General features: G+C 55.2%; 1 protein-coding gene across 2 annotated transcripts; it reads right to left on the reverse strand.

Moving 5' to 3' along the window:
- Positions 1 to 8,183: 8,183 nt before the first annotated feature.
- SGCA (sarcoglycan alpha) lies at positions 8,184 to 18,315 on the reverse strand. Of its 2 annotated transcripts, none has more exons than XM_045985408.1 (10): positions 18,224 to 18,315; positions 17,046 to 17,165; positions 16,790 to 16,944; positions 16,567 to 16,672; positions 16,019 to 16,217; positions 15,461 to 15,623; positions 14,315 to 14,523; positions 14,083 to 14,109; positions 8,658 to 8,850; positions 8,184 to 8,391 (listed from the first exon to the last, which is right to left on the reverse strand). In XM_045985408.1, exons 1-9 carry the CDS (start codon positions 18,255 to 18,257, stop codon positions 8,670 to 8,672), a joined length of 1,194 nt encoding a protein of 397 aa, XP_045841364.1. In that variant the 5' UTR covers positions 18,258 to 18,315; the 3' UTR covers positions 8,184 to 8,391; positions 8,658 to 8,669. The 2 variants fall into 2 exon arrangements, with proteins under 2 accessions (XP_045841364.1, XP_045841365.1); XM_045985409.1 differs by having other exon boundaries at positions 8,186 to 8,391; positions 16,567 to 16,639.
- Positions 18,316 to 26,718: the final 8,403 nt, after the last annotated feature.

The raw sequence follows: 26,718 nt of genomic DNA on the forward strand, positions 1-26,718 counted from the left end.
GCTTGGTCCACTTGCTTGAAGACCCATATGGGGGTAAGTCCTTTTCTGCCCGTTGGGCTTATCATACCCCAACACTGCCCTTTCTGCTCCTTTCTCCATCCCTCCTTGGGGCCTCCCCTTCACTGCTCCCCAAGTCTAAGTCTCCCCGAAAGACACAGGAAACAACGCATTGTCTGCCCAGCAGCCAAAGGCAATGCTAAAACACCCAAGTGACCCCCACACTCCCAGCCCACTCCCCTCACCCAGCACCCCCAAAACCCTGGGGGGACCTGAGGTTCTCAGACTGCCGAAGAAGCCTCACCATCTGGCCTCCCCGCGGCTCCTGCGACAATCCACTCTTCGTGTTCGTGTTCGAGGGGGCGTGCTGGGGGACTCCCGGGCCCCTCGCTGCCTGCCGGGTTTGAAGGAAAGTCAGGAGGGGCCACGACAAAGCGGAAGGAAACATCGGATTCGTTCAGGGACACGTGTCAATCCCCCGTGCGACAGGGCTGTGTGGGAGACTGCTCTGTTCCTCGTGTAATTGTGTTGCTGAAGGACTACCTCTTCTTGTCTCCGTGTGTCACCGGGACAACTGCGTGGGGGCGGGAGTGGGGGCGGGGCGGAAGGGGCTCCCCATTTTATATCCAAGGTGCTACATCTCTGTGACGGGGTGGGGCGGGGAAAGGATTCACTGGTGCTAGGGAAGTCAAGGCCCCCCACCCCCAGGCCAGCAAATGTTCCTTTTTTGTTCAAAGTCTTTTTTTATTCTTTGGTTGTTTTTTTTTTTTTTTTTTCCTTGCGGATGGGGACTCGTGAATTTTCTAAAGGTGCTACTTAACTTGGGGGGAGAGAGTGTCGCCACTCAGCTCGGTGCTCCCTTCCCCCCCCTCTCCGCCCCCCTGGCCGCCTCTCTCTCCACCTCTCTCTCTCTGAAACCCACTCCTCAGCGGCTCCCCATCTTCTCGGCCTCTCTGTCCTGTGTCCTCTCTCTGGGTTTCAGAGCACAACTTCCCAAAGCACAAAGCAGTTTTTCCCCCAAGGGGTGGGAGGAAGCAAGACTCTGTACCTATTTTGTATGTGTATAATAATTTGAGATGTTTTTAATTATTTTGATTGCTGGAATAAAGCATGTGGAAATGACCCAAACATACTGCAGTGGCCTCCTGATTTCCTGCCTTGGAGTCTAGGGTTGGGGTGGGGAGCCTGGGGCGGGGGGTGGGGGGGCGCACTTTGGCAGGGGTGGGGGTGGGGGGGTGCAGAGTTCTCCTGTTTTTGCGCCTTCCCTCCTCTTCATCTAGCACCCTCCGCAGTGGCTTCCCCGCTTCCTCTTGATTTTCTTACGCCTGAACGCTTTCCCCCTCGCTCTGTAGTCCTCCCGGACTGTCTCCCAAATGCCCTTCTTCCTTAGGGTGCCACACGCACCCTAGCAACCCTTAGTAAGACGCAAGTGCGCAGCTCCTGGGCTGCCCAAACCTCAGGCCACTCTCCATCAACACCATCGACTCCACTCTCCATGGGTGGGGGCACCCTGCAGGGCTGGGGGTGCAGAGGGTTGGGGGGCACTGTGGGAAGCATTGTGGAGGGTGCAGAGGGGGGCACCGGTGAGGACTTCCTGGGAACCCTTCCTCAAGGCCTCTGCCCAGGGGAAACATGGACAGTTGTCTGGCTTCTCCTCCCTCCTCACTCACTTTGAGCTCCCCCAAGGGAGGAACAAGCAGGACAGGTCAAGAGGAGGGTCCCTGAGGGCCCAGAGGAGAGGAAGGGCTCTGACTCTCTGGACCCAGGGAAGGAGAGAGGGAGCCTCCCTAGGATCCTCAGAGAGCTGTGGTCCAGGCACAGACAGGGTGCTGTCCTGCTGGCGACAGGCCCTGACCCCACTGGGAGCTACCAGGTCCCTCTTGGCCTGGCAGGTCCTTTTGCCCAGCCTCTGCCTCCTGCCCATACCTGATCCTTTAAAAAAAATTCTTGCTTTCTCTGCCTCCTTCTCCCTCCCTTCCCTTCTCCCTCCCCCTCTGCTTGCCCCTTCCCCCTGCCTGCCTAAGAACCTGTGGCCCCTGGAGGGAAGGTGACTGGTCAGATCCCCAATCCCAGGGACGGGGAACAGCCCTGAGCAGTCACTGGGACACAGAGGTCTCCAGAATTCTGGAGCAGACCAGGTACCCAGAGACCTGGAGACAGGGAGAAGCTGAAGCTGTGCCCCCGACCCGCCCACTCAGGGTCTGAAGGCCTAAACCCTCCAGGGAAGGAAAGGGGCCCCGTGCCTCCCTCCGGTCTCAGAGAGACAGAGTCTAAGAGGCCACGGGCAGCCATGCTAACACGTTGCTGCCATTAGGTGGTCATGACGACTAATTGTGCCTTTTAATAATTCATTGTTAGCACTTCTACCACAGTCTGGACAGTGTAGAAAGGGAATTAGTCTTGAGCGGTTAAGAAATTAGGACACGTAAATGAGGTTTTCTTCATAGGCAGCTTACCCGACCTGCGTGGTGATGGATGGGTGATGCCTTGAGCCCCCCCCCACACCCTTGGTACCCTCGGCTACCAAGGCCTCAAGCATCCTCCTCCCCCAATCCGGGGGAAACCAAGGCTCTACCTGTCTGCTACCCACCCGTCCCATCTCCCTATCCCTCCCTTGCCACACCTATCACAGCAGCCAGAAAGGGTGACCACAGCTCCCACATATGTACCACACTTTCCACACCCAGACCTTTCTTTACGCCTCTTCCTCTGCCTGAACTGACAGGGCTTCTCTCTGCTGGCTCAACGCCCCCCCACTCCCGGCCACGTGTCCCCTCGTTTGCCCCATCTCTCCCCCTCCTTGTGCTCTTCAGGCCCAGCGGGTGGGACTAAGGCCAGAGCTTGGGGAGATTAAAGTGAGGAGGGGGGTGAGGTGGCAAGGGGGAGCTTTCTAGGCCCTTGCGGACAGGAGCGAGAGAAAAAGCAAGGAAAACCAGCCCCCGTGGGGGAGCAGGCAGCCACGGAAGGCCCAAGGCCAGCTGCTTTCTGCACCCTCGAAGCACACTCTCTAGGGGGGTCTCAATAGCATGGCCACTAGCCACACGTGACTCGGGGGCACTTGACTCTTGGGTGGTGCCCCTGAAGAACTCAGCTTTACATTGAATTTAACGGTGATTAATTTTAAAGCTGTAAGCGGCTAGTGGCCACCGCATCGGGCATCTCCAGACAAACAAGGGAATGTGCCCCACACTAGGTGAGCACAATCTACACACGGGGACGCGAGGGCATGCGTCTGAGGGCACACGAGGTAACGCCGTGTGGCAGGTCTGTGCCGGGCAGCTCGGAGCCTGTGGTTGTGAGGCCAGAATGTGGTTTCAGTGTGTGTGTGCAGGACAGGAGGGGAGGGGGACAAAGGGGCCTTTGTGCCACACTCGGGACTCAAGCCCTCCTCTCCGATGACATCACAGCTGCCCTAAATAGAGCTGTCGGGACCCACTCCCCCAGACCCCGGCTGCCCCCTGCGTCATGGCACAGGGCCGGCTGCTCCCGCCGCCGCTCCACGGACTCCCCTTTGTCTTTTCTGTGAGGAGCCACATTCCTAAGTTTGATTTCTTGGTCAACTTCAGATGGAACATTCTAGAAAAGAAGGAGGTTTCATTTGGATTTTTTATTTTTTGCTGCTCTCTCAGCATCCTGGGTCCCTTCTGTGGTATGAGCCCATCTCCTGGCAGGATTTTTTTCCCGACTGAAACGTGGCAGATTTCCCCTCCTCTCTGGGGTCAGCTCTTTACCCCTCAGCTGCCCTGATGCCTCCAAGACTTTCCTGGATGGACATGGGTGAGGTTGAGGAGGGGAGAGGTGGTTGGGGCGGGGGGGAGCCCGCCTAGCTGGAGTGTGGGAGCCTCAGGCAAGGGGGGGCACATGGGGTGGTGTGGTGAGAAGGAGAAGAAATGTGGGTGGGGCTGTTTTCAAAATCGGGACCCCCGGGGGAAGGTTGCTCGGGGCTGTGAGTGTGGGAGGCTGCATGAGTTGGTGAGGGGGGGTGCTGCCCACACATCCCTGTGTGGAGGAGCACGTGTCCCACTCTCTGTGGCCTGTGCACCCATAAACAAACAGAGCTGTGCCCAAGGGCCCCACACACGTGCGGGTGTGCTGGGCTTGATTGGTGGGGGGGGGGGGTCTGTGCGTGTGAGGACCGCTTCCCCCACACACCTGGCAGTGAAGGATATGGAAAGGGTCTGGCAGTAGGGACCTGTGTCTGCATAGGGGCTACAGAGGGCGTAGGAAGGCCTGCAGGGAACAGGGGTGGCTGATCAGGGAAGAGTTGGGGAAAAACCAGGAGAGGCTGAATGTGGGGAGAGACCACAGACCTAAAGTGTCAGGGTCCGCAGAGCTGTGAGCACGTGTCTCCATCCCCTTCCTGGTATGCGCTCCAGAGGGTACCAAGTAGAGCTGAGAGATGTCCACAGCCCAGGGAGCAAGTCCTGGGAAGAAGGATGGCCCTGGTCTAGCGGGGTAATCAGACCGTTCTGCACACGGAGACTTCGAAGCTTTTGCTCAGCATGTGCACGCGCAGGAAGGCCCGGAGGGAGGTGAGTTTCGTGCATGCCGATGCGGGGGAGTGGGGTTTTCTCTGCCTAAGGCCATGGGAGGACGAGGAGGATGGAGTGGGATCGGGACCAAAGCACATTTTAGAACAAGGAGGCCACATATTCACGTTCTAGATGACTTCGCTGCTGTGGGACAGTCCCCTGGCCCCCCCACAACTCCTTCAGGCTTTGGGAAACTCACGTCTGCACAGAGGTCTGGTACAAACAGGTGTTCTGGACAAAGTGAGGAAAGGGGCCAGGTTCTGGGTTTGGGTCGATCTGGAGTGGAGATAAAGGAAGAGCCGTGAACCCAGCACTGCCCAGGAAAAACAGTATGCTCGCCACAGATGTAATTTTACGTTTCAGCCATATTAAGGCAATCAAAAGAAACAAGCGAAGTTAACTTTAATAGCATGTTTTATTTAACCCAGTATACCCCAAAATATCATTTCACTGGCCAGCCAAGCAACACCAGGAAGGATGGGCATTTCAGCCTCCACCCCAGACCTAGAGGCAGAGCATGAACCCTTCACAGGGCACAGAATGTCAACGGAGCTTATTTAACCTGGACCTCGGGGGGCGAGGGGACCCCACGGGCCTCTCTGGTTTGGCTGTGCTCACGGGAGGTTTCATGTGTAATAATGTCTCCTTTTTGGGAGCGGCCAGATGCCGGGCATTTGTCTGGGGCTCACAAATACTTCCAACAGCCCTAGGCAATTATGATTAATGTCTTATGAGCAAACGAACTGTCAGAGCCACGATTCGAGTTCTGCTCGCTCTGAGCCCAAACCCCAACAAACCCACGCTGTAAATGCTGTGTGTGTGTGTGTGTGTGTGGAATTGGGAAGACACAGGCCCTGTGAGGACTGAGGCCAGCTGTAGGTAGGGCCCTGTGTTCCCCTCGGGCAGACATCCTCCTCCCAGTCTGAGGGAATGTCTAGAGTCAGGCCATGGTGGGGCCCTGTTGAGGGTGAAGGCGGAGGCCCCACGCACTGGGTCCCGGGGCGGTGGTGGCTGTGGGACCCGAGGAGCTGAGGGTGAAAAGCAGGACCTGAGGCTGCATCTCAGGGTGGTGGGGGCTGGGGGGCCACGGTGGCTGGTCTTCCGACTGTGGAGAGTTGGGCGTGACTGCGGGGGGACCTCGGCCCTCGGGGAGGACAGAGTTGCTGAGTACGGCCGTGCCTTTCTCATGCGCTGCCAGGGACCCCCCGGGTGCACACGCGTGTGTACCCAGGCACGGCTCGGCGTCCTCTGCAGTCACGCCATCCTTCCAGCTACTTGTCTGGGCCACTTCCTCCCAGGCTGGCAGCCAGGCTCCCGTGTGCTCCTCGGAGCCAAGATCTCAAGTCAAAGCTGGGCAGCAGAGGGAAGCGAGGGGCTGGGAAGATTCCCAGCCCTGGCTGCCCGGGGCAGGAGCAGGAGCGCAGAGACCAGGAGGGGGCAGGGATGGAGGAGGGGCACCCCGGAGAGCAGGCTGGTGGCTCAGAGACTCCAGCACAGGCCAGCTCCGTGCACCTCCAGGTCTCCAGGTTTCGGCCAGATGAGGGGCCTCGAGGCAAAGGAGGAAATGAAGAGACAGAGACACAGTCCCATTAGAGGTCCCGTATGGGTGGAGGGTGGCCGCCCCAACAGGCACTCAGTCCAAAACGTCTACCGAGCACCTCCCCTGTGCCAGCACTGAGCCTCTTCCCGCCTCCGCAGATGCTTATGGGACAACTAACTAACTAACTAACTAGGGGGTATGGGATGCCCAGCGGGCAGGGCAACGTGAATGTAATAGTAGAAGCGCTGGCATTGGCCTTGCCCACCCCCATGGCCCAGAGAAGAGGAGCAGCTTCCTTAAGAGCTCTGAGCACACCCAGACCTGGGCACCCCTTCAGGGCATCTTTCCCGAGCACCCACTGTGCACAGGCGCTGTCCCCCTCCGCAGAGGGGCCCCCAGAACCCTGCCCTTTTGGAGCTTCTATCTAGGGTGGGAAGCCAGCCCGGAACAGGGCACGAAGGGGGTGCGGGGGCCCTGGAAGCAGGGGGGCTGGAGGGGGCTCTCTGAGGGGCTGCCTCTTGGACAAAGACCAAAACAACGGCAGTGAGGGGGGAGTTGTGTGGATGGCGGGGGAGGGGGTGGGGGATCCCGGCAGAAGGAAGGGCAGGGGCAAAGGCCCAGAAGTGGGTGCAGGCTATGAGGCAGAATGTCTGCAGTGCCGTGTGAGGGTAGAAATGAGCTCAGAGGCCTGGGCTGAGCCAGCATGCCCAGTCAAGAGCGTGGATCTTACTCTCAGTGTAACCAGAAGGCGTTGGGTAAAAAGTGCTGGGGAGCGCGATGCCCTGATCTTTCTTCTGAAAAGGTGGTCCTGGCTCCTGCTGGAGCTGAGGCTGGAGGGGCAGAAGGGACAGGGCTCCATGGGGAGGCTGTTGCAGGGGCCCAGGGGCCAGATCCGGGGGCTGCACCAGAATCAGAGTGGAGGCGCGAGAAGTGGATGGATTCCGGACGCACTGGAAGGTGGGGATTCGGGGGAATGAGATAAAGGGAAGGGGTCCCAGGGGGCACTCGCCACCCCCTTGCCAGTACATTTTGGAACACCTGGACGCAGTATTCAGAAACTTAACCATCTTCAGGTTAAGTTTCTGAACTTGGCCCTGGAGGCACCACCAGGGGGTTGGCCCTCCTCATCAGCCCCAAGCCTGGGGCCATGTGCGGCACCCCCCACTGCCCTGCCCCTGGGGGAAGGGAGAGGGATCCACCCACGTCCCAGGGTAGTGGGTGGATCCCAGGCCTGGTGGGTCAAACTCGAAAACGGATTTCAAGGTCACCATGGAGGATGTATGGATTTTCTTGGAGTTGCCACGCAGATCCAGGGGCCTGAGACCTAGGCCCTAAGTCCCTGCTCCTCTGCCACCCCTCCTTCATCTGGGTCCCCTCTTGGGCCTGATCTCTGGCTTGGCCTCCCAAGGCAGTGGTCAGACATGAGACCAGGTGTGGCTCAGGGCGGCAGTGGGTGGGGGCCCAGTTGGTCTGGCGTGGTTGGAGTCATCTGGGAGAAAGCAGCTTGGGCCTCGTCCTAGCCGGCTGAGCTCTCCAGGGCCAGGCTGGTGACACTCCACTCAACGAGGGCGCCAGGTCACACCATATCCCCTGACTTCTGCCTGGCCCCTGGAGAAGCCCACTGGGTCATTGAGCTCAGGCATTCAGGGTCCCGTATCCCAACCGCTCTCTCCATATACAGGATAGGCTTCCTCGCAGCATGAGTTACAAAGGGGCTCTTCCTCTAGGGGGTCCAGACAGATAAGAACCTGGACCTCTTGCTTCCAGAACCCTTCAGCCCTCCAGAAGGCAGCGTGGAGGTGACCATACCAAGTTCTAATTCAAACTCTGCCCCTTGCTTGCTCGGTGACCTCGGGTAAGTTGCCTTCTCTCCCTCGGCCTTGGTTTCCTCCTCTGCAAAGTGGGGCTGATGACCCAGTAATGCCCGCGGTCAGGTTCTGTCCAAAGACTAAGACCGGGGCCACAGATCAGATCCTTCTGTTTTTCTTCCAGAGAAGCTGAGAAAACAGCAAAATGCCAAGAGTCTGAAGGGCAGGCTGGCAGCCCCTGGCTGACTCTGAGAGCTCCCAGAGCAGAAAGGGAAACTGAGGAAGCAAGGGAGGCTGCTGAGAAGGAGGAGCTGGTAGCCACACGTGAGGAGAGCAGCAACTATTTATTTGGGGGGTCCTGACCCCAGACACTCTCACCTCCCCCACCGCCATCTCTCTGCTTGTTCCAAGCCTGGGGGCCCTCAGGCCAGGAGCCGGAATCCCCAGGAAGGATGTGGCTGTGGGTCCACAGCTCCATGCATGGTGGGGAGAGAGGAGGAGGAGGAGGCTGGGTCTGGAACGGGAACAGCAGAGGGAGGGCTGAGGGACTGTGATGGGGCTCCTGCACCCCCAGCCCAGCCCTCCAACCCCGAGTGTTGGGCCCTGGGGGGCACAGCCCCGGCCCTGCTGAGCAGCACCCCCCCCCAGCTCCTTCAGAGGAGCAGACAAGGCTGTGTGCCCAGTCCCTTGACTTCCCCGCCCACCACTATCTGACCCAGCCTCGAGTCAGAAGCCGCCTTGTCCCCAGAAACGAGGCTGGTGTGGCCCCACTGGGCCCACCTGGCTGCGCCCTCAGTGCTGGTCCAGGATGAGGGGCACCTGGGCGCTGTCCACTTGCGGAGGCAGCCGCTCGCCGGTGTGCACGTTGAACATGGGCAGTGTGGACAGTGGTCGGGGCACCTCCCGGCTGGATGCCATCTGCCGCAACTCCTCTGTGTTCCCACGGATGGTGCAGTGGTGGACCATCTGGATGCTGGGGGCACAGGGCCGGCAGAGTCATCAGCTCAGGGTGTCAACCACCCCCCACCCCTACCCTACAGGCTCCCGGTGCCCCTGCATCTGAGACACGCTGCAGTCCTCCACCTGCTGGCATGTGTTGGGGGAGGACAAACAGGAGGGTCTTTGGTGCCGGCTCGGCGTCCAGTGACCGAGGCATAGGCTGTGGGAGCAGACAGCCTGGATTCAAAACTGTGTGTCCCTGGCAAGGTGCTGAACCACGCTGTGCCTCAGTGTCCTCAACCGTAAAATGGGCATAATACTAGAACCTACTTCCTAGCACTGTGGTGGGAATTAAGTGAGAGAAATGTTTAGAAAAGCACCTGGTGCACGCTAAGAGCTCCCGAGATGCTCGACATGATACTCACAGTGGATCCATATTTGAGGAGATCAGCATTTGCTGGACATACCTTCCCCTGACCCTCTAGGTCCCTTCTAGCACTCAGTTTCCTCCACTAATACTCTCTCCCGCCATTGACCATCCAGTCTTCCCTGTCTCATCCCCCTCGGAGTTGGCCAACGTCCCCCCTCCATCTCTTCCCACCTCCCACTTCGGCTCCTGCTATTTCCGGCCAGACCTCCACGATCTCATCTTCCGGCTCTTCCCTTCTAGCTTCCCTGGCCTTTGTACCTGGATCTCTCCCACCCGGCCCCAGGACCAGCTCTGGACACTGAGTGTCTGCTCTCTGGCTTTCTCCCAGACCACAGCTCCCTGAGGCCAGCCCTGGGCTCCGCCCTCTCTGGGCCTGAAATCCCCAGGGCAGTCAGGAAGTCCTTTCTGAGCTCTAGTCTTTCTAGAAGACCCTCTTCTTTCTTCTCAGAAAGCTCAGCTGCATTCTCATTTGAGATCCTCACAGCTTGCTTTCTGCTGTCCGGAGCAAGCTTCCGTTCATTCTGAGAAGGACGATAGCCCGGTGAAACCAAGCACAAGGACTTGCTTTGGGTCTGAGTGTGAGTTCTGCTACTCACTGCCTATGTGAACTTATCCAAGTCACTTAACTTCTCCGTGCCACTGTTTCCTCCATTGTAATGAAGTTCGGGTACAGATTGAATGAGTTAATACAGGAAACACACTTCGATGTCTCCTGGTCAGCATCACAGAAGCAGCTAAGTTTACAGGGAACATGATGCGGCCATCATTATCATCAGTGTTGTTTTATTATAGGAAGCGCACCGATGTACTTGGCCTCCAGTAAAGGGATGTTCTTCCAATCCCCTTTATACGAACCCACCCACATTTGTGGGTCTAACCGGGACATACTTTCCCAGGTGAGACAAACAGCTCTTCATTACAAACAGTAAGAACTAGTTTCCTTGGGATGGTGTGGCTCAGTCAGTTGAGCATCCGACTCTTGATTTCAATCAAGTTCATGTTCTGAGGATCCTGAGACCGAATCCCAAGTGGGGCTCCACACTCAGCCAGGAGTCTGCTGCTCTCCCTCTGCCCCTCCACCCACCAACTCTCAAAATAAAGTCTAAAAAAAAAGGGGGAGCCTGGGTGGCTCAGTCAGTTAAGTGTCTGACTTTGGCTCAAGTCATGATTGATCGATCCTGGGATCGACCCCCACATGGAGCTCCTTGCTCTGCGGGGAGCCTGCTTCTCCCTCTGCCCCCTGCTGCTTGTGTTCTCTCTCTCTCTCTCTCTCTCTCAAATAATGTCTTAAAAAAAAAAAAAGAATTAAGTTTCCTTAAAGGAGTGGGGATCCCAGGCAGAGGGAAGCTACCCTACTCGCCTCTGGCTTACTGATCAAATAAGGGAGGTGCAATGATCCCCACCCCTGTCCAAGTCTCAGTTAGTGGACACCAACACCAGCTCGAGCCTGGGAGATTAGAGACCAGGTCAGACTTTCTAACTTCAGGCTGAATGGGCCCGGCTCTGCTCCTCGGGGCGGGGAGGGAGGGGGGCAGGACCAAGTCCTGTCTGGTTGGCGGGAGGAGGTGGAGTCCCCCTTTAAGGCCAGGGGAGGATCAAGATGAGCTCTTGAGTCTGGAATTTGGCAGGCAGAGTAGTCCAAAACGCAATTTTCCATTCCCAGGCAAGGGGAGGCTGAGGGAGAAAGGAAGCTAGAAGCATGGGGCTGCTTAGGGCCAGAGACAGCCAGGCAGGTAATGCCCTGGCCAGGGAAGGGCCTTAGTTAGGGGGCCTCCTCCCCGCCCTCAGCCCTGCATCTGGGTCTCATTACTCTGGCGACACACACAGGTGGAAAATGCTCTGGGGATGTTTTTCCAGAGCAGGAGCCGAAGCCAACCCCACTGCTGCCTTCCCCCACAGCCCTTCCACATCAGCACTTGGGCAGACGAACAAATAGGCAGGCATTCCTACACACACACACACACACACACACTCCCCACCTCCAACACACACAGTCCTGGAGCCCGTCTCTGACACACAGACCACAGAAGAGGGTCAGGCGGGGGGACTTTCTGGCCAGCAAACTCTGATACAGGCCACAAAATCACAATTTGTGGATAATTTGAAAAATGGTGGACATTGAACAAGCAAAAAAAAAAGGAATTTGTAGAAATAAATCAACTCAAAATCCAAACCAGCAAGGGCTGATAGGGCACACGGTGAGTACGCTGATGGATTCAACATTGATGGAGGAAATAGATTTTCCCGAGCGCTTCCGAGCTCCAGAACCCAGCCAGCAGAACGTGCTCGAAATCACCGGTCAGAAGAGAATTTCCACAATAGCAGAAGGTATAATTGATCAAATTTGGCATGGGTCACAAAAATTGAGGAATAAAATGTTCCTTGAAAAACGGACATGGAAAATCACTCATTCCAAATGGGGAAAAAATTCTATCAAATAAAAATGAAAGTAGGGAGGGGCGCCTGGGTGGCTCAGTGGGTTAAAGCCTCTGCCTCGGCTCAGGTCATGACCCCAGGGTCCTGGGATCAAGCCCCACATCGGGCTCTCTGCTCCGCGGGGAGCCTGCTTCCTCCTCTCTCTCTGCCTGCCTCTCTGCCTAGTTGTGATTTCTCTCTTTCAAATAAATAAAATATTAAAAAAAATTTTTTAAATAAAAAAATGAAAATAGGGGGAAAAAAAAAAAGCAAAGTAGAGTTTTTCCATGGCTTTGTGATCAAATTGACCAAGGAATCAAACTGACCTGGGTAGAGCAAGGCATGCCAGTCTGCTCACTCTGGAAAATATTTTCCCGTAACGATTCAGAAATGTGGGTTTAATTCTGATACGAAAAATGTTCGTATTCCTCAACCCAATGGGTTGACATGGTGGCGTCAAAATGGTGGGTTTAAAACTGAAGTCTCAGGGGGCACCTGGGTGACTCAGGCAGTTAGGGGTCCAACCCTCGATTTCAGCTCAGGTCATGATTTTGGGGTCCTGAGACAGAGCCCCATGTCAGGCTACCTGCTCAGGGCAGAGTCAGCTTGTCCTTCTCTCTCCCTCCCTCCCCGCCACCACTTAACTCTCAGTCTCTCTCTCTCAATTTAAAAAAAAAAAAAAAAAAAAAACTTAAAAAAAAACCTGGGGTCTCTGAGCATCCTGAATCTGCTGGTTCTGATGCATGCATTTCTAAACACACACGCACGTGCTGGACACACCACGTGACTCCAGCCGTCCACCCACCTGGCCTCCACCCTCCTTCCCAGGGTACCTGGCTTGTCAGATGCCCACACTATCTGGGCGCCTCCCAGGAAAGAACAATGGGACCACTGTGACCCTCACAGGATTCTGGTGACCTCACAATGTCCCCCTGAGGTCACCACAGAGGTGACCCTTGCCACCCCCTGCACCTGAGGCACAAGTCTGCGGAGGCCAGCCGTGGGTGATCATCCTTGGTCCTACTTCTGGCCACCCAGGGGGAGGCTGGGGCTGGAGCCCTCCGCGGGAGCCTCTGAGGGAACCAGGACCAGAGACTCGCCTCACCCACGGGAGAGCAACCCAGTGGAGACGGCCAGCTGCCACCCTGGAGGTCCTCGCACCTAGTTCCCTTCACCCGCCCCAGGGAGAGATGCAGAAAGACACTTCGGCGCCACCCCTATCTGCACCCTTGGCAGCCTTCAACCCACCGCAGGGGGGAGGCCGGCAGGCCAGCGCCTCTGGGGCCCCCGGCAAGAATGAGACTGGGCGCCGCGCCAGCCCCCAAACCCGACGGAAGCTCAGCATATCCAAGGTGATCCTGGGGGTGGTGGCGGACAAGGGCACGCGCAACCGCGTGAGTCTAGCCACCCTGAAGAAGGCGGTCGCCACCATGGGCTACAACATGACCCGGAACGCCTGGCGCTTCAAGCGAGTGCTCAAGGGGCTGGTGGACAAGGGCATTCTCAAGCAGGTGACCGGCAAGGGGGCCTCGGGCTCCTTCCGCATGGGCAAGAAGTTTGCCTCCAAGTTCAAGCTCAGGGGCCAGAGACAGCGCCGGTCTGGGCAGCGCCGGCCTGGGCAGCGCCAGTTGCTAATGGGCTCCCAAAAAGGGCACAAGCGGCTACGCAAGGAGGGCCGCAGGGTGGCCAGAGGCCGCCGCAATTAATGAGGCAGGCGAGGCAAGAAGGCAGGGGTGCCAGGCCCGCCACAGGCTCAGTGCAGTGGAAATAAAAGGAGCCTAACTTATTTCACACCTGCCTCCTGGAATCTTTGGGGCTCAAGGGAGTGAGAGTGGAAGGGGGCTGGGGACACAGGAGGGGAGTAAGGCCGTCGGGGGGTGCGAACCTGAGCAAAGGAAGAGTGGGTTGGATTTGGGGTCAGGGCTGGAGGAATTGGGAGCACCACAGACATTAGCTAGTTCCATGACCCTGTCGTCTGGCAGGTGGAGGAACTCGGGGTCCAAGAGCCTCACGCTGATGGTGTGGCAGAAACCAGCCTGGAACCACACCTACTGTGTGACTTGGGGAAGTGTGTGTGTGTGCGCATGTGTGTCCGTGTGTGTGTCCGTGTGGGCACACAGCCTCTTTAGTGGTTTCTCGAACCCTTTCCCCCAGGGTGGCCATAGGTCTACACACTTGGCAGGGGTCCCCTCCTGTGTCCCATCCCAGGTTACAGTCCTCCCCGGAGACCCAGAAAATGAGAAGGCCGGGCCAGGAGAAGTCAGGCCCAGCGACCAGCCAGCCGAGACCTGGAGCTCAGAGGCCAGGTGTGGCCCCCATCAGCCCAGAGTAATGTGTGCTGCTCATGGAGGTTTGGGGGTAGGGTCTAGCTTGGCAGTCTAGGGGTGCTCCCACCCAACCCCCCAGCTTTCCCCTACTCACTCCGAGGTGGCCAGGTCTCTCTTCAGCCTGTGGAAAGCCAAGGGAGGGGGATTAGCTATTACCCACAACACCCCCCCTCCTGGTGCCAGGCCAGGCAAGAGGTCCCCACCCACTTCCTGGCTGAGGACCGCACTCCCTGAGGGGTCTGTGTCCCCAGGCAGCACAGCGGCCACAAGGAACCCCGTGGGGGTGAGCCACAGTGCCCTCCCTGCCCTCTGTCCCCCGCACTCACTGTCCCTCCCGCCGGCAGCACAGGACGTAAGCCAGCAACGCAGTGAGCAGCAAAGCCACCAGCAGAGGCACCAGAAGGGTGACCAGGGCGTCGGTGAGGAAGTCTCGGGCCGTGGCCTCAGTCGGTGGGCAGAAGAACGGGTCCTGCTCCAGGATCCCATCACCCGGGGTGGGTACCTCATCGGCTGGCTCTGGCACTGACTTATCCACCTGCTCAGAGAGCCCAGGGCTCACTGAGGAGCCGTCGGCTGGACACAGAGACCCCCAGGGGATGGGGCACAACCACAGGGTTTCCTCCTGCCCGTCTCCCCCTGCTTGGGTGAGCTCGCAGGAAAAGCCTTTGACTAGGAACCCGGAGAGAAGGGCGAGGAGAGGCAGGTCTGTACAATGGTTAAGGCACATCTCCGGGGCCCGACTGCCTGGGTTTGAATCCTGATTCTGACAAGGGCTGTGCTGGGTGACTTCCCTCTGAGTGCCTCCTTTCCCTCACCTGGAAAGGCAGAATGCTGACGGTGGCCCCTGTCTCTGGGGTGGGGGCGAGGGTAAACCATGTTGATTGGCTAGAGCCTAGCACACAGCAAGTACTCAGGGACGTTGTTGAGGATCAGTCCTTGCCTCACTGTGGGTTAATTCACAGGAACAGAGTACTCCAGGGATTCCCAGCCTGAGGAGTCAGGGTCTCTACGGACCCCAGATAATTGTGCTCAGTATCCCCAAGAGCAGTAGCGAATATCTTTGGTTTAGAACTTGGGATAGAGCTATCTCTTCCTTATTGCAGGCAGATTTACTAGGTGACATTTTAGAAGGAAGCAGACAGAGATGTCCCAAAGAGTCCCCTAGTGGGGAAAGGGTTTTTGGAACTGCCCTATTGGAGTGACTGTTCTAGCTGTTGGGTTGGGCGCATGGGAGACTTCTGGACTCCAGGATCGTTTTTTCTGGATTATGGACTCTGTCGCCCTCTTGTGGGATGAGGTGGAACTTCAGAGAGGGCGTGTGTGTGTGTGTGTGTGTGTGTGTGTGTGTGTGTGCGCGCGCGCGCGCGCAATCACAAAGAAACAGGAACAGAGAGATGGGGTGGAAACAGGACTAGGGAGGAGACCGTGATGGGGGTCATGCCCCGTTCCCACCTCCCAGGGTCCCTCCTCACCAGGGACACATTGCACCAGTCAACGCGGAAGTGAGGCGCCAAGGTGTCATAGCAGGACAGAAGCGGAGGCTGACCCTGGGCACAGCGAGCGAGGCTGTCAGGAGATGCCACCATCTTCAGGCAAGTAGAGAACGGTGAGGTAGAGCCCACCTTGATGTAAACCCTGGGCCCAGACAGAAGCCACAGTTAGCATTTGGGGGGACGCTGGACACTGGAGATTTGGGGTTGCAGGACCACCTTGAGACCTGGGTTATGGCGAGAGCACACAGAGCACCCTATTCTTCTGGGGGGCCTTATAGTCCCAGGAATGTCTTTTGATAGCTGGGTCTTTTGTGTTCTCGTGGGCTATCAGGGAGCCTAGAGTTCAGGGTAACTAGGGTTTGGGCCCAGGAAGGGCAAGAAGATGAAGGGGTGTGGCTGGAGGGAAGCGGACGGTGATGAGAAACTGGGAGATACACGCGGGTGTATGAAGGTACACGACGGTGCTCCACGCCCACCCCTCCGGAAGGCCAGCTGCCGCTACCTCCTCCAGGTAGCCCTCCAGGGTTGCACACGTACCCCTCCTTGCGACCCTCAATGGGAAGGGGGACGCGGCCCCCACGGTCCAAGGCGGAGGTAATGTTGAGTAGCTGGAGCTCCCCCGGCTCCCAGAGCCCTCCCAAGGCTATGAGGAAGCGACTGGCAGGCATTGAGGGCAGCACCTCCTCCACATCATGGCTGCACACGAGGAACTCAGCTTGGTATGGCAGCAGGGGGCCTGCAAAGGCCAGGTTGGCACTTGAAGCTACACCCCAGTCCCGCATGGACCCTCCCCAGCCCTCCCCCACTCAAGCTCCTCCTCATGCCCCCCCCCAGACCCCTCTCTTCCTAACTTCCCATCCTTCGCAGGCCTCCAATGCCTTTCCCACAGCCTCAGCAACCCCCAAGGCCCCACAGACCATGGGCAGAAGGGCTGAGAAGACAGCTCTGGAGCCCTTCCGGGAGCCCCTGCTCCCACTGTCCCAAGTGTCCCCTTTGCACCCCCATCCCTCCTTCCAAGGGAACCCCCCCAAGACTGGCATTGGCGGGGTGGAGGTGGGGCAGGGGTTCAGCGGGGCTGACAGTACCTTCAGGATCCCCAATCAACAGCACCAGCCTCTGCCGGGTGGTGTCAAAGCTGTCCTGATTGTAGGCTGTGACCTGGGGCAGGGGGGTGGGGGATGCAGAAGAGGGCTGAGGGAGGAAACATGGGGGGGACTGAGACACCCTCAAACCAGGACATCTAAATTATGTAAATGAACATGTACAGATGTCCACAGGGGACACAGCCATTGGGGTCCTTGCCGGTACCTCGATGACCTGGCGCCCACGATCTTCGGGGGTGGGGGTGCCGTAGAGGAAGCCAGGCTGGCGGGGGCTGCGTTGGGTGTAGCGGAGCCACCGGGGCAGGTCTGGGTGTCCTTGGAGGTGGGCGTGGTAGGTGACAGGGGTGGTGGGGGGAACATCTGGTGGAAGGGAGGAGAGGGGATGGGAGAAGTGACAGGAGCCTTCACCGGCCCCTGGCCGGGCGCCGCCAGCCCACCGATGCCCTCCAAGTCCCTCTCACCGATGTGTTCGGGATGACGCAGGACGGCTTCCTGGTCCAGGGTGTGCACGAAGACGCGGCCCACAAGAGGCTGCAGGGTGGTCTGCGGGGCCTCAGCATCCCCCAGCCTTGCCAGGAGAACTGTGGGGACCCCACATCCCCCAAAGACACACATCAGCCTTAGTCCTGGGCAGGGGAGAAGCTCCCGGTGCCCCTAAGAGACCGGGGGCTCCCAGGAAAGGACGTTGGTGGGGCCATAGCTATGCCACACACACCGGGACCAGTGACAAGTCCCAGACATTTCCTGGATTTGGATTCATGGGAATTCCCTCCCCCAGTCCGCATTTTAGGCTCCCTTTGAGGGGTCACACTGGGCAGGGGCTGCTGTCTGGCTGAGAGGGGTGGGGAGGGTGGATGCGGGTTACGGGCACTTGTGAAAGAACTCTAAGAATGTGGGTGTCGGGGGCGCCTGGGAGGCTCAGTCAGTTAAGCACTGGACCCTTGATTTCAGTTCAGGTCGTGGTCTCAGGGTCTTGAGATCGAGCCCGCTGAGGGTTCTCTGTCTTCTTCTCCCTCTGCCCCTCCCCACTGCCCCACAAGCGCAAACTTTGTTGCTCTCCCCGCTCTCGCCCTCAAAAAATAAAGAAAGAAATAAAAATTTTTTAAAAAGAACACAGAGCATCTGGAAGGCTGGAGGGGAGGGGGAGAGGGGAGGAACTTTTGAAGGAGGTGGGTGCCCATTCTGGTACTCCCTCCCGACTCCCCTAACACACAGGGGGGAAGGGGCCCACAGTAGAAGCCAAGAAATGCTGAGCAAATGGGATCCTAAGCTCCAGGGAAAGGACCTGCCCCAGCGGGCCCCCACACCCTCCCAAGGCCAAATTTAGCCTGGGCCTAGAAAGAAGGCCGACCTGCCAGCCCATTAAAGGGCCAACGACACTCTGGGCCTGTGCGGTCAGGCCCACCTCGGCCTAGGACGCCCAACACTTCAGAGCTCTCTGTGACCCCCACATCCCAGAGCCCTGCTTCCAGCCTCATTTCCCTGGACCTCCTGCTGGAGACAGCATGAGCACCCCAAGGTCCTTCTGGTCCCTGGCCCCAGACCCCTCCCCTGAGCTACCTCTGTCTTTCCACCTCTTTCCACCTGGACATCCCGTCCCTTTGTCCTGAACCTCGCCCAGAAGAACGCCCCAACTTGCCCGCAAGAAGAATCCAGATTAGAGCGGCTGCCATGACTGCCCCAGCCTGCCCGGCCCCTGTGAGTGACAGAGACAGGAGCAGTGGGGAGGAGAGAGGGAGGGAGGGAGAGTGGGTGGGAGGGAGGGCCGGCGGGGGAGGTGTCCCAGAGCAGCTGGCCCCAGCTTCTGCCAGTGGGTCCCTCCCATCCCCACCTAAGCAGGCACTGAATCCGGGTTGAACACTCTCTTCACAGGACACTGTCCCTCCAGGGATCCCCTCCCCGGTGGTGGCCCGAGAACATTCTCTAAATCACCCATCAGAAAATCCGAAAACCTCAGTCCTCCCTGCAAACACTAAGGGCTCCCCTTGCCCTGAGGCCCCAGCTGTTGATGGGTTTTAGACCCTGCCTGGGCCTGGTCATCCTGTCCAGAATCCCCACCTCTCACCCCTGCCAACCACACACACACACACACACACACACACACACTCTACCCCAGGCTTCTGCCGCGTCAATCTGCTGCTCTCCCCTCCACCATCCCCACCACTAAGTCCTTTGTACAAGCTGTTCCCTCTGCTTGGAGTTCCTTTCCTGCCCTCGTCAGACCAGCCAACGGCCACGCACCTGGCAAGACTCGACACAGGCCTCCTCTCCTCCCTGCAGGCTCTCTGCACTGCCTTCCTCTGCTAGACCCAGCTGGGTGCCCGCTTGGCCCCTGGGTACAGCACTGCAGGGGGTGGGGGAGACTAGAATCTTTTTATCTCCGTCTGCCCGGACCTGGCACAGGGCCTGGCAACCAGCAGATGTGGGGGGATAGCACGCCGAACAGCAAGGTGCCCATTCACCCAGCCCTGATCCCCATAGCAGACACCCCCAGCGCATACCCCGAGTCTAGGAAGAGAGAGAGAGAGAGTCCTGGACAGGACTAGCCCGGTAGAGCAGGGGGAGTGGAGGAGTCGGCACAGGCTTGGAGACCTGCCAGCTGGATATGAACCTCACCTTGACCCCTCACTGGAGACATGGCCTTGGAAAACTCATTTGCCCTCTCTAGGCTCTGTTCCCATGACTACAACCTGGCAGGATAGTGCTCACCCCTCGGTGTGCTTGTGATGAAGCCACAACCTCATGAACTCAGCGCGTGCTTAGAGAGCAGCCCCTGTTGGAGAGGGTGGGGTGGACAGGGGGTGGGGGTGGGAACAGACACCTGCCCCACGGGAGTGTGCACGCGGATGGGCACTGCCGGCTAACCCCCACCTGCCGCGCTGCACCAGGCTTAACATACACGGATAGACAGATGGACGGTAACTCCTTCCATCCCCGCAGCAGTTCCCAGAAGGGCTTGCATCCCCATTTTCAGACAAGAAGAATGAGGCACCAGCTCTTCGTGACCCCCCCACCCCCCAGGGCCATACGACCGAACAGCTGAGGCCCGTGCCCCGACTGCCGGGGCACCCTGTCCCCCTCCGTCTTGCCTCGGTCAAAGATCTGGGTCCAGGTGTGAAGGGGTTGGGACGCCCTTCTCTCTGGGGGCTTCTCACTCGGAGCCAGCAGAGGGGACTCTCCCTAGATGTCCTGAGAAGGAGGTGGGGACCCACGGGTGCCTCCTGGGTCCAAAATTCCTGGTGTGTGTGGAAGTATCCCTCCTGGGCATCACCTTCTCCCCCCGCCATACCCATCACCCCACACAGGGACACCTGGGACCAGTTCTGATCGGACCTGAGGGCCACGGAGTTGGCCTGCCAACTGGAATGACTAGGGTGCAGGTTACTTAGTCCTGATCTATTTCCCCCTCTCCCTGCCTGACCGTCCCATCCATCCCTGGAGAGCCACGGGATTCCAGAGTCAGCATCCACTCAGGCTCTCAGACAGGGCAGGGTTTGTCCCAGCGTCACCGTGGCGCCTCTTTGCCTTCTCAGACATGGAGACAGAGGGCATGAGGCAGAAAGGTTCTGGAGGCAGACAGAAAATCAGAGGGCTCTGAAAGAGTCTGGCCAGCTGCCCAGTCCTCAGCCCCTCAGCGGCCCCTCCCCTGCTCTTTTCTGGAGCCCCCCACTCACACCTCCAGCTGTCTTGAAGTAGCTGTGTCTGAACCCAGTGCCACCAGGCCCCCAGAGGCCAGTTTCCTTACGGATCCTTCTCCCCTTCTCCCAACCAAGGACTGTGCCAGGAACCAGCCAGAAGTCCCCTGTGGCCGACCAGAGGACCTCCCCACCTCAGAGCTGTCTGGATTGCAAGCTACTGCTAGAATTCTCAGCGTCTCTGTTTCCCGGGGCCTGAGCATAGAGAGAGAGAGGGGTCACAGCGTCCTTAAACTTCTTAGTTTGCAAATTTTATTTTATTTTATTTTAAGTAGGCTCCACACCGAGTGTGGAGCCCAGTGGGGCCTTGGACTCTCGACCCTGAGATCAAGACTTGAGCTGAGATCGAGAGTCAGACACTTAACTGACTGAGCCACCTGGGTGCCCCTTAGTTTGCAAACTTTAAACAAAGGTCTACAGAATAAAAGAATGAAACCTCCATATATCCACCCTCCAGCTTCAACAGTCAGCGACTTACGGCCAATCTCCTGTCACCTGTGCCCTCTCAACTTTCTCTCCTGTTTCATTTCCTCTGCAAATATTTTAGCATGTATTTTTGAAAGACGACTCTTTTATTTTTATTATTTTAATAGAACGACTCTTCTTTAAACAATCACAATTGTTATACCTAGTATATTAGTATACCTTGAAGTTAATAATAATTCCTTGATATCAGACCTATAGTGTTCAGATTTCCAATTTCTCATGAATGTCTTTTTTTTACACTGTATTTGTTTGAATCATGATCCAAATAGAGCACACACACCGAAACTGATTGACACGTCTCCTTTAAATCTCTTTAAGTCCATAGGTTCCCCATCCAAACCTCTCTCTCTCTCTCTCTCTCTCTCTTTTTCCTTGAGAGAACCAGGCCATTTGCTGTGCAGTTTTCCAGTCTGGGTTTTGCTGATTGCATCTCTAGGGTGTTCTCTAACACGTCTCTCTGACCTCTGTACTTCCTGTAAATTGTATTTCCTGTACATTGTTATTTCCTGTAAATTGTAGTTGGATTGAAAGTCCTGATCAGGTGTAGGTTCTATTTTCTTTGGCAAGACCACTTCACAGATGGTGGGATTGCTTCTTCCATCCAGAAGCACAGGAACCGTGATGCTCTGTGCCTCATCCGTCAGTCCCCGGCCCCCCACCCTGCAAATAGTGATACTCACATCCAATCACTGCTTCCTTTATTAGTGAGAATAATTCTCGACACAGAAACTGTCCCTCGCTTACTAGTTGGTTACTGAGTGTTGTAGCTCCTATGGAAAAAGATAGGATAAATACTCGATTCTGTTCCTATATTTGCCAATTTTGAAATAATTAATTGTTTCTCCAGCATCCCTCAAACCTCAGCCCGTTAGCTTTTCAAAAACAGTAGCCTAATTATGAATTTATGGCTCTAAGCATATTTGATTGCTTCAGTCTGTTGTGACAAGAGTCCCCTCCTGGTCCTTGGACTGTCCCTTCTTGAGCTCCTGAGGTGGCCCTCACCTGTCTGAGCATCGGTCTGGGGGGACAGATGGGGTCAGTTCTCTGCCTCTCCACACCTGTCTCCCCAGCTCTCTGCCGGACCTCTGCCGTCAGTGTCCCGATTTAATTCCTCTGGTCCTTTGTCTCTGGCTCTCCCCATCTCAGTGAATATCTTCTGAATGAATGAATGATTGATTGAATGAATGCCTCATCTCCCCAAGTCTCTCCTTCCACTTCTGTCTTTATGAAACTCCTGATTTCTGAGGACCATATTTTCTTCATCTGCATCTACAACGGGGGAGTATATGTTGTCATGAGGGACAAAGGAAAGGGATTCTCATCATTGTGATCTGATTGTCGCATCTGCCTCCCAGACTCCACCCCCATCTTCCTCCCCCTCCTCTTCGCCGCCCCCCAGCGCCTCAACAAAGGATGCGATCTGTCAGTCAGCCACGAGAGGGCGCGTTCGCGGCTGCAGCTTGGACCTGCGCCTGCGCAATACTGGGGCAGAGCGGGGACAGGGCGGGGGTCGGGTAGAGGGGCGGGAGCGCTCCGCCCCGGGTTGGGGTTGCGCGTCAGAAGTGTTTGCTGAGCACTGCAGCTAGAGGGGGCGACGCAGGAGGAGGCCCACGGCCCCGAGCCTTACTTCGTCCTCCCCTTCCGGGTCCAACGGGGAGGAGATCCGCCTAGCTGCCGGGGGCTGGACACTGCCCTCTTTCCCACCATCCCCATCATTTGTATCAACCCTCCGACTTCCAAGGACATGTCCCTATTTCCCCACTCTTGGCGACCTTTGGGGGCACGAGTCTGAGGACCTAAATGTACCCAGATTCCTCCTCCCTTTTTTTTAATCTTTGGCCTTCAGCCGTCAAAGAGGTTCCTTGAGACTTGTGACCGCCCAGAGCCATCAATCCTGAGTCTGAGAATACCAGAGACCGTCCCTGGCCAAACTTTTTAGCTTGGGGGAGAAACAGAGAAAGGGAGGGACTGTCAAAAGGACAGTGTTCTGCCCAGCTAGATCTCTGGACAAGGAGGAGAGACACTCCCGCTCTGTAAAGTGGGGTAATAAGGATCAATGAGATAGTGAAAGCGAAAGTGCTTTGTAAATTGTAAAGCCCTGGAGAGAGTAAGGGGTCTTTTGTTTATCAACTGAAGGCGCAAGACCGTAGCTGCCCAGGGCCAGGCCACCGGCACAGCCTGAGAGCTGGGAGAAGTCAAATTTAGAAGCCACCACCGCTCAGTGATGGAAGGATTAGGAAAATAAAAGAAACAAAATCTTTGACATTTTTTGAGGATGGTATAATTATTTATATAGAAAATCCAAGAGGTTCTACAGGCATCTTATTAGGGTTCGTAAGAGAGATCAGCAAGGTTGTTGGATGAAAGTTAATATCCAAATACAAATAAAATATGAACTCCAACAGTGTTTCTATACACTAAGTTATTAGAAACTGTAATATCTCTTAAAAAATAAATCATTCATGGGGCGCCTGGGTGGCTCAGTGGGTTAAAGCCTCTGCCTTCAGCTCAGGTCATGATCCCAGAGTCCTGGGATCAAGCCCCACATCGGGCTCTCTGCTCAGCGGGGAGTTGCTTCTCCTTCTCTCTCTGCCTGCATCTCTGCCTACTGTGATCTCTGTCTGTCAAATAAATGGGTAAAATCTTTTAAAAAAAATAAATAAATCATTTACACTAAAATTAAAATTGTACAGAACCCCCAAAAAACCTCACAGATACTTATGAAGCAAAACGATAGGTTGTAAAACTATAAAAACCGTAGGCTCTAAAAGGAGTAAGTGGAGAGATGTATTCAATTTAGGGATGCGATTCTTAATGTCAGGAAGACAATTCTCTCCATATTAATCTTCTGTTTCAATGCGAGTTCAATGAATATCCCAGTAGGATTTTTCAGAGAGTTAGGCAAGCCGGTTCTAAAATTCATACAGAAGAGCCAAGGACCAAGAAAAGGCTAGACAATTTGAGAAAGAATAAGCCCCTAACAGATACCAAGACCTATTTGGAAGCGATAGTAATTAAAACAATGTGTATTGGTGCCGGGCTAGACAAAGAGATCAATAGAATAGAGTGCCCAGAACCAGATCCAAGCTTATGTGGGAAATGTGATTTATGATGTCAGTCGCATTGCGACTCAGTGAGAGGGAACAGACTAATAAAAAGTGTTGTGACAGTCGGCTTTTCGAATAAAGAACCCTCACACCATCCATAAATATTAATTCCAGATGGATTAAAGACCTAAAAGTGAAAGAAACAAAACTTCCAAATACTTAGAAAAAAATGTAGGCGATCTCAGGATAGGAAAAGAGTTCTCAGACGAGACACGACTCACAACACATTGATTGATTTTACTATATTACATAAAAAAAGAAAAGAAAAAACTTTCTGGTATGAAATTATAAACAAAGTTACAAGACAAGCAACAGCTTGGGTGACCATGTCAGCAGGGTGTGAAACAGATAAAATGACCTGAAAACAATGTAGCGTGTGCAACTGTACTAAAAAAAATAATATTAGAATTAAAAATAAATAAACAACTAAAAGGTTAGTATCCAAGATATATAAAGAACTCCTACAAATCAATAAGGAAAGCCCAGACCTTTTGCGTGTCTCCCCAAATAACATTCCTTTCCTTCTTCCCTGATAATGGAACCTTGGTCTGATTCAGGAATCCAGAGTCTAGGCTTTTGGGGATGCTGGGCCAGCTGCATCAGGTGAATGGTGATTGGTCTAAATATAGTACAATAATTCAGTTCCTCTGGTCAGTGGTTAGTTTAGGTATGGACACATATGGAGACCGGAGACTGGAAGGGAGATCTGCTGTGGGGCCCCTGGGAAAGATACGCGGGGAAGAAAATGTCCCCTTTCTTCTACCTCTGGACATTTGTCTGCACAAGACAACTGAGGGGGGCCACCATTGTGGACAACTGAGGGGACCGGTCTAAGATGCAAGCCAACTCAGTGAGGAGGATTTTGTGGAAAGATGGGAGGAACCTTGTTCTTGATGGTCAGAGCTGAGATTCTGAATTTAACCAACCCTAAGACTTCTTGTTATGTGAGATGATAAAATTCCTTTTTTGCTTAAACCACATCTAGTTGGGGTTTCTATAACTCATATCAAAAGATGCACCAGAGTGGCGCCTGGGTGGCTCAGCTCAGTCGTTAAGCATCTGCCTTCAGCTCGGGGCATGATCTCAAGGTCCCGGAATCAAGTACCGCATCCGGCTCCCTGCTGAGCGGGGAGTCTGCTTCTCCCTCTCCCACCACCCTGCTCATGCTTTCGCTTGCTCCCTCTCTCTCAAATAAACAAATAAATAAAATCTTAAAAAAAAAAAAAAGTGCACCAGAAAAAAAAATGGGGGGAGCCTGGGTGGCTCAGTTGTTAAGCGCCTGCTTTCAGCTCAGGTCATGATCCCAGCGTCCTGGGATCGAGCCCCACATACGTCTCCCTGCTCAGTGGGAAGAGTGCTTCTCCCTCTCCCACTCCTGCTTGTGTTCCCTCTCTTGCTGGCTCTGTCAAATAAATAAATAAAATCTTTAAAAGATCGAAAGGAAGAAAGAAAGAGAGGAAGGAAGGAAGGAAGGAAGGAAGGAAGGAAGGAAGGAAGGAAGGGAGAGAAAGAAAGTAAGTAAGTTCAACAGCTAGTCTCACAAGAGCAGATGTGGGCAAGGATGTGGCCAGACGGGATGCCCCGTACAATGCTGGTGGCAGGAGCATAAAGGGGGGCTGTCGCCGGAGAGAGTGGTCAGACAGAGCTAGCCGAGTCGAAAGTGTGCCTGCCCACAAGCCTGTCTCCCTGCTCTGAGGTGTCTGCTCTCCAGGTGGCTTCACGCCGGTACAAGGGTGCTCACCACAGTCCCGTTTATGACGGCAGAACACAGCAACACGCCCAGTGCCCTTCAATGGAGGAACCGATAAATGAACGGTGGCTTAGCTCCACGATGAAATACCAAACACAACTTAAAGTGAAGGAATCAAAGTCACAGGTATCATCAGTATGGCTCGATTGGGAAAAACACACCGAATGGAAAAATCGAGGCAAGTAAGGTGGTTGTTTTGTACATATTAATAATACGAAAGTATTACTGTCTGCTAGTTTTGCAATATTTCAGTGTGTAGGGAAAACATCAAATTATGGGCTAGACTTATGAAGGAAGGGAATTCTGATGCTAGAGCGTGGATCAACCTTGAGGTTATTATGCTAAGTGAAATAAGCCAGGCACAGAGGAACAAACTCTATGTGATTCTCCTTGCATGAGGTACCAAGAGTTGTCACATTCATAGATGCAGGAAGTAGGATGGCGGTTGCCAGGGGCTGGGGGAAGGAAGACGTGGAGAGTCGGTGTTTAACAGGCATGGAGTTTCAGTTGGGAAGATGAGAAAGTTCTGGAGATGGATGGTGGTGATGGTTGCACAGCAATGAGAATGTACTTCGTGCTACTGGACACCGAAAATGGTTAAAAGAGCAAATTTTGTGTTATTTTACAGTTAAAAAAAATAATAATGGGGGCACCTGGGTGGCTGAGTTGGTTAAGTGTCTGACTTCAGCTCTGGTCATGATCTCAGGGGCCTGGGATGGAAGCCCTCACTTTGTGGGGCTCCCCGCTCACGGGGGGAGTCTGCTTGTCCCTCTGCCTCTCCCCCTGCTCACATGCAAGTGCTCTCTCTCTCTCTCATAAATAATAACTACAATCTTTAAATAATAAAAATAAATTATGGACTATAAAAGGTGCATCCCAAATTTGTGATAGTAGGTATAGTGGACAATGGGACCAAGACAAAGAGAAAGAACCAACTTTCATGTCCTTTCCTATGAAAGAACCTGAAGCAAAAATGACACAATTCTAGCATTTATAAATTCTCTTCTTTTTTAAAAGATTTTACTTACTTATTTGAGAGAGTGTGAGAGAAAGCATGAGTAGGGGCAGGGAAGTAGGATGAGCAGACTCCCCAAAG

Source organism: Meles meles, chromosome 18 (genome assembly GCF_922984935.1).
Source record: "Meles meles chromosome 18, mMelMel3.1 paternal haplotype, whole genome shotgun sequence".
NCBI classification, from domain to species: domain Eukaryota; kingdom Metazoa; phylum Chordata; class Mammalia; order Carnivora; family Mustelidae; genus Meles; species Meles meles.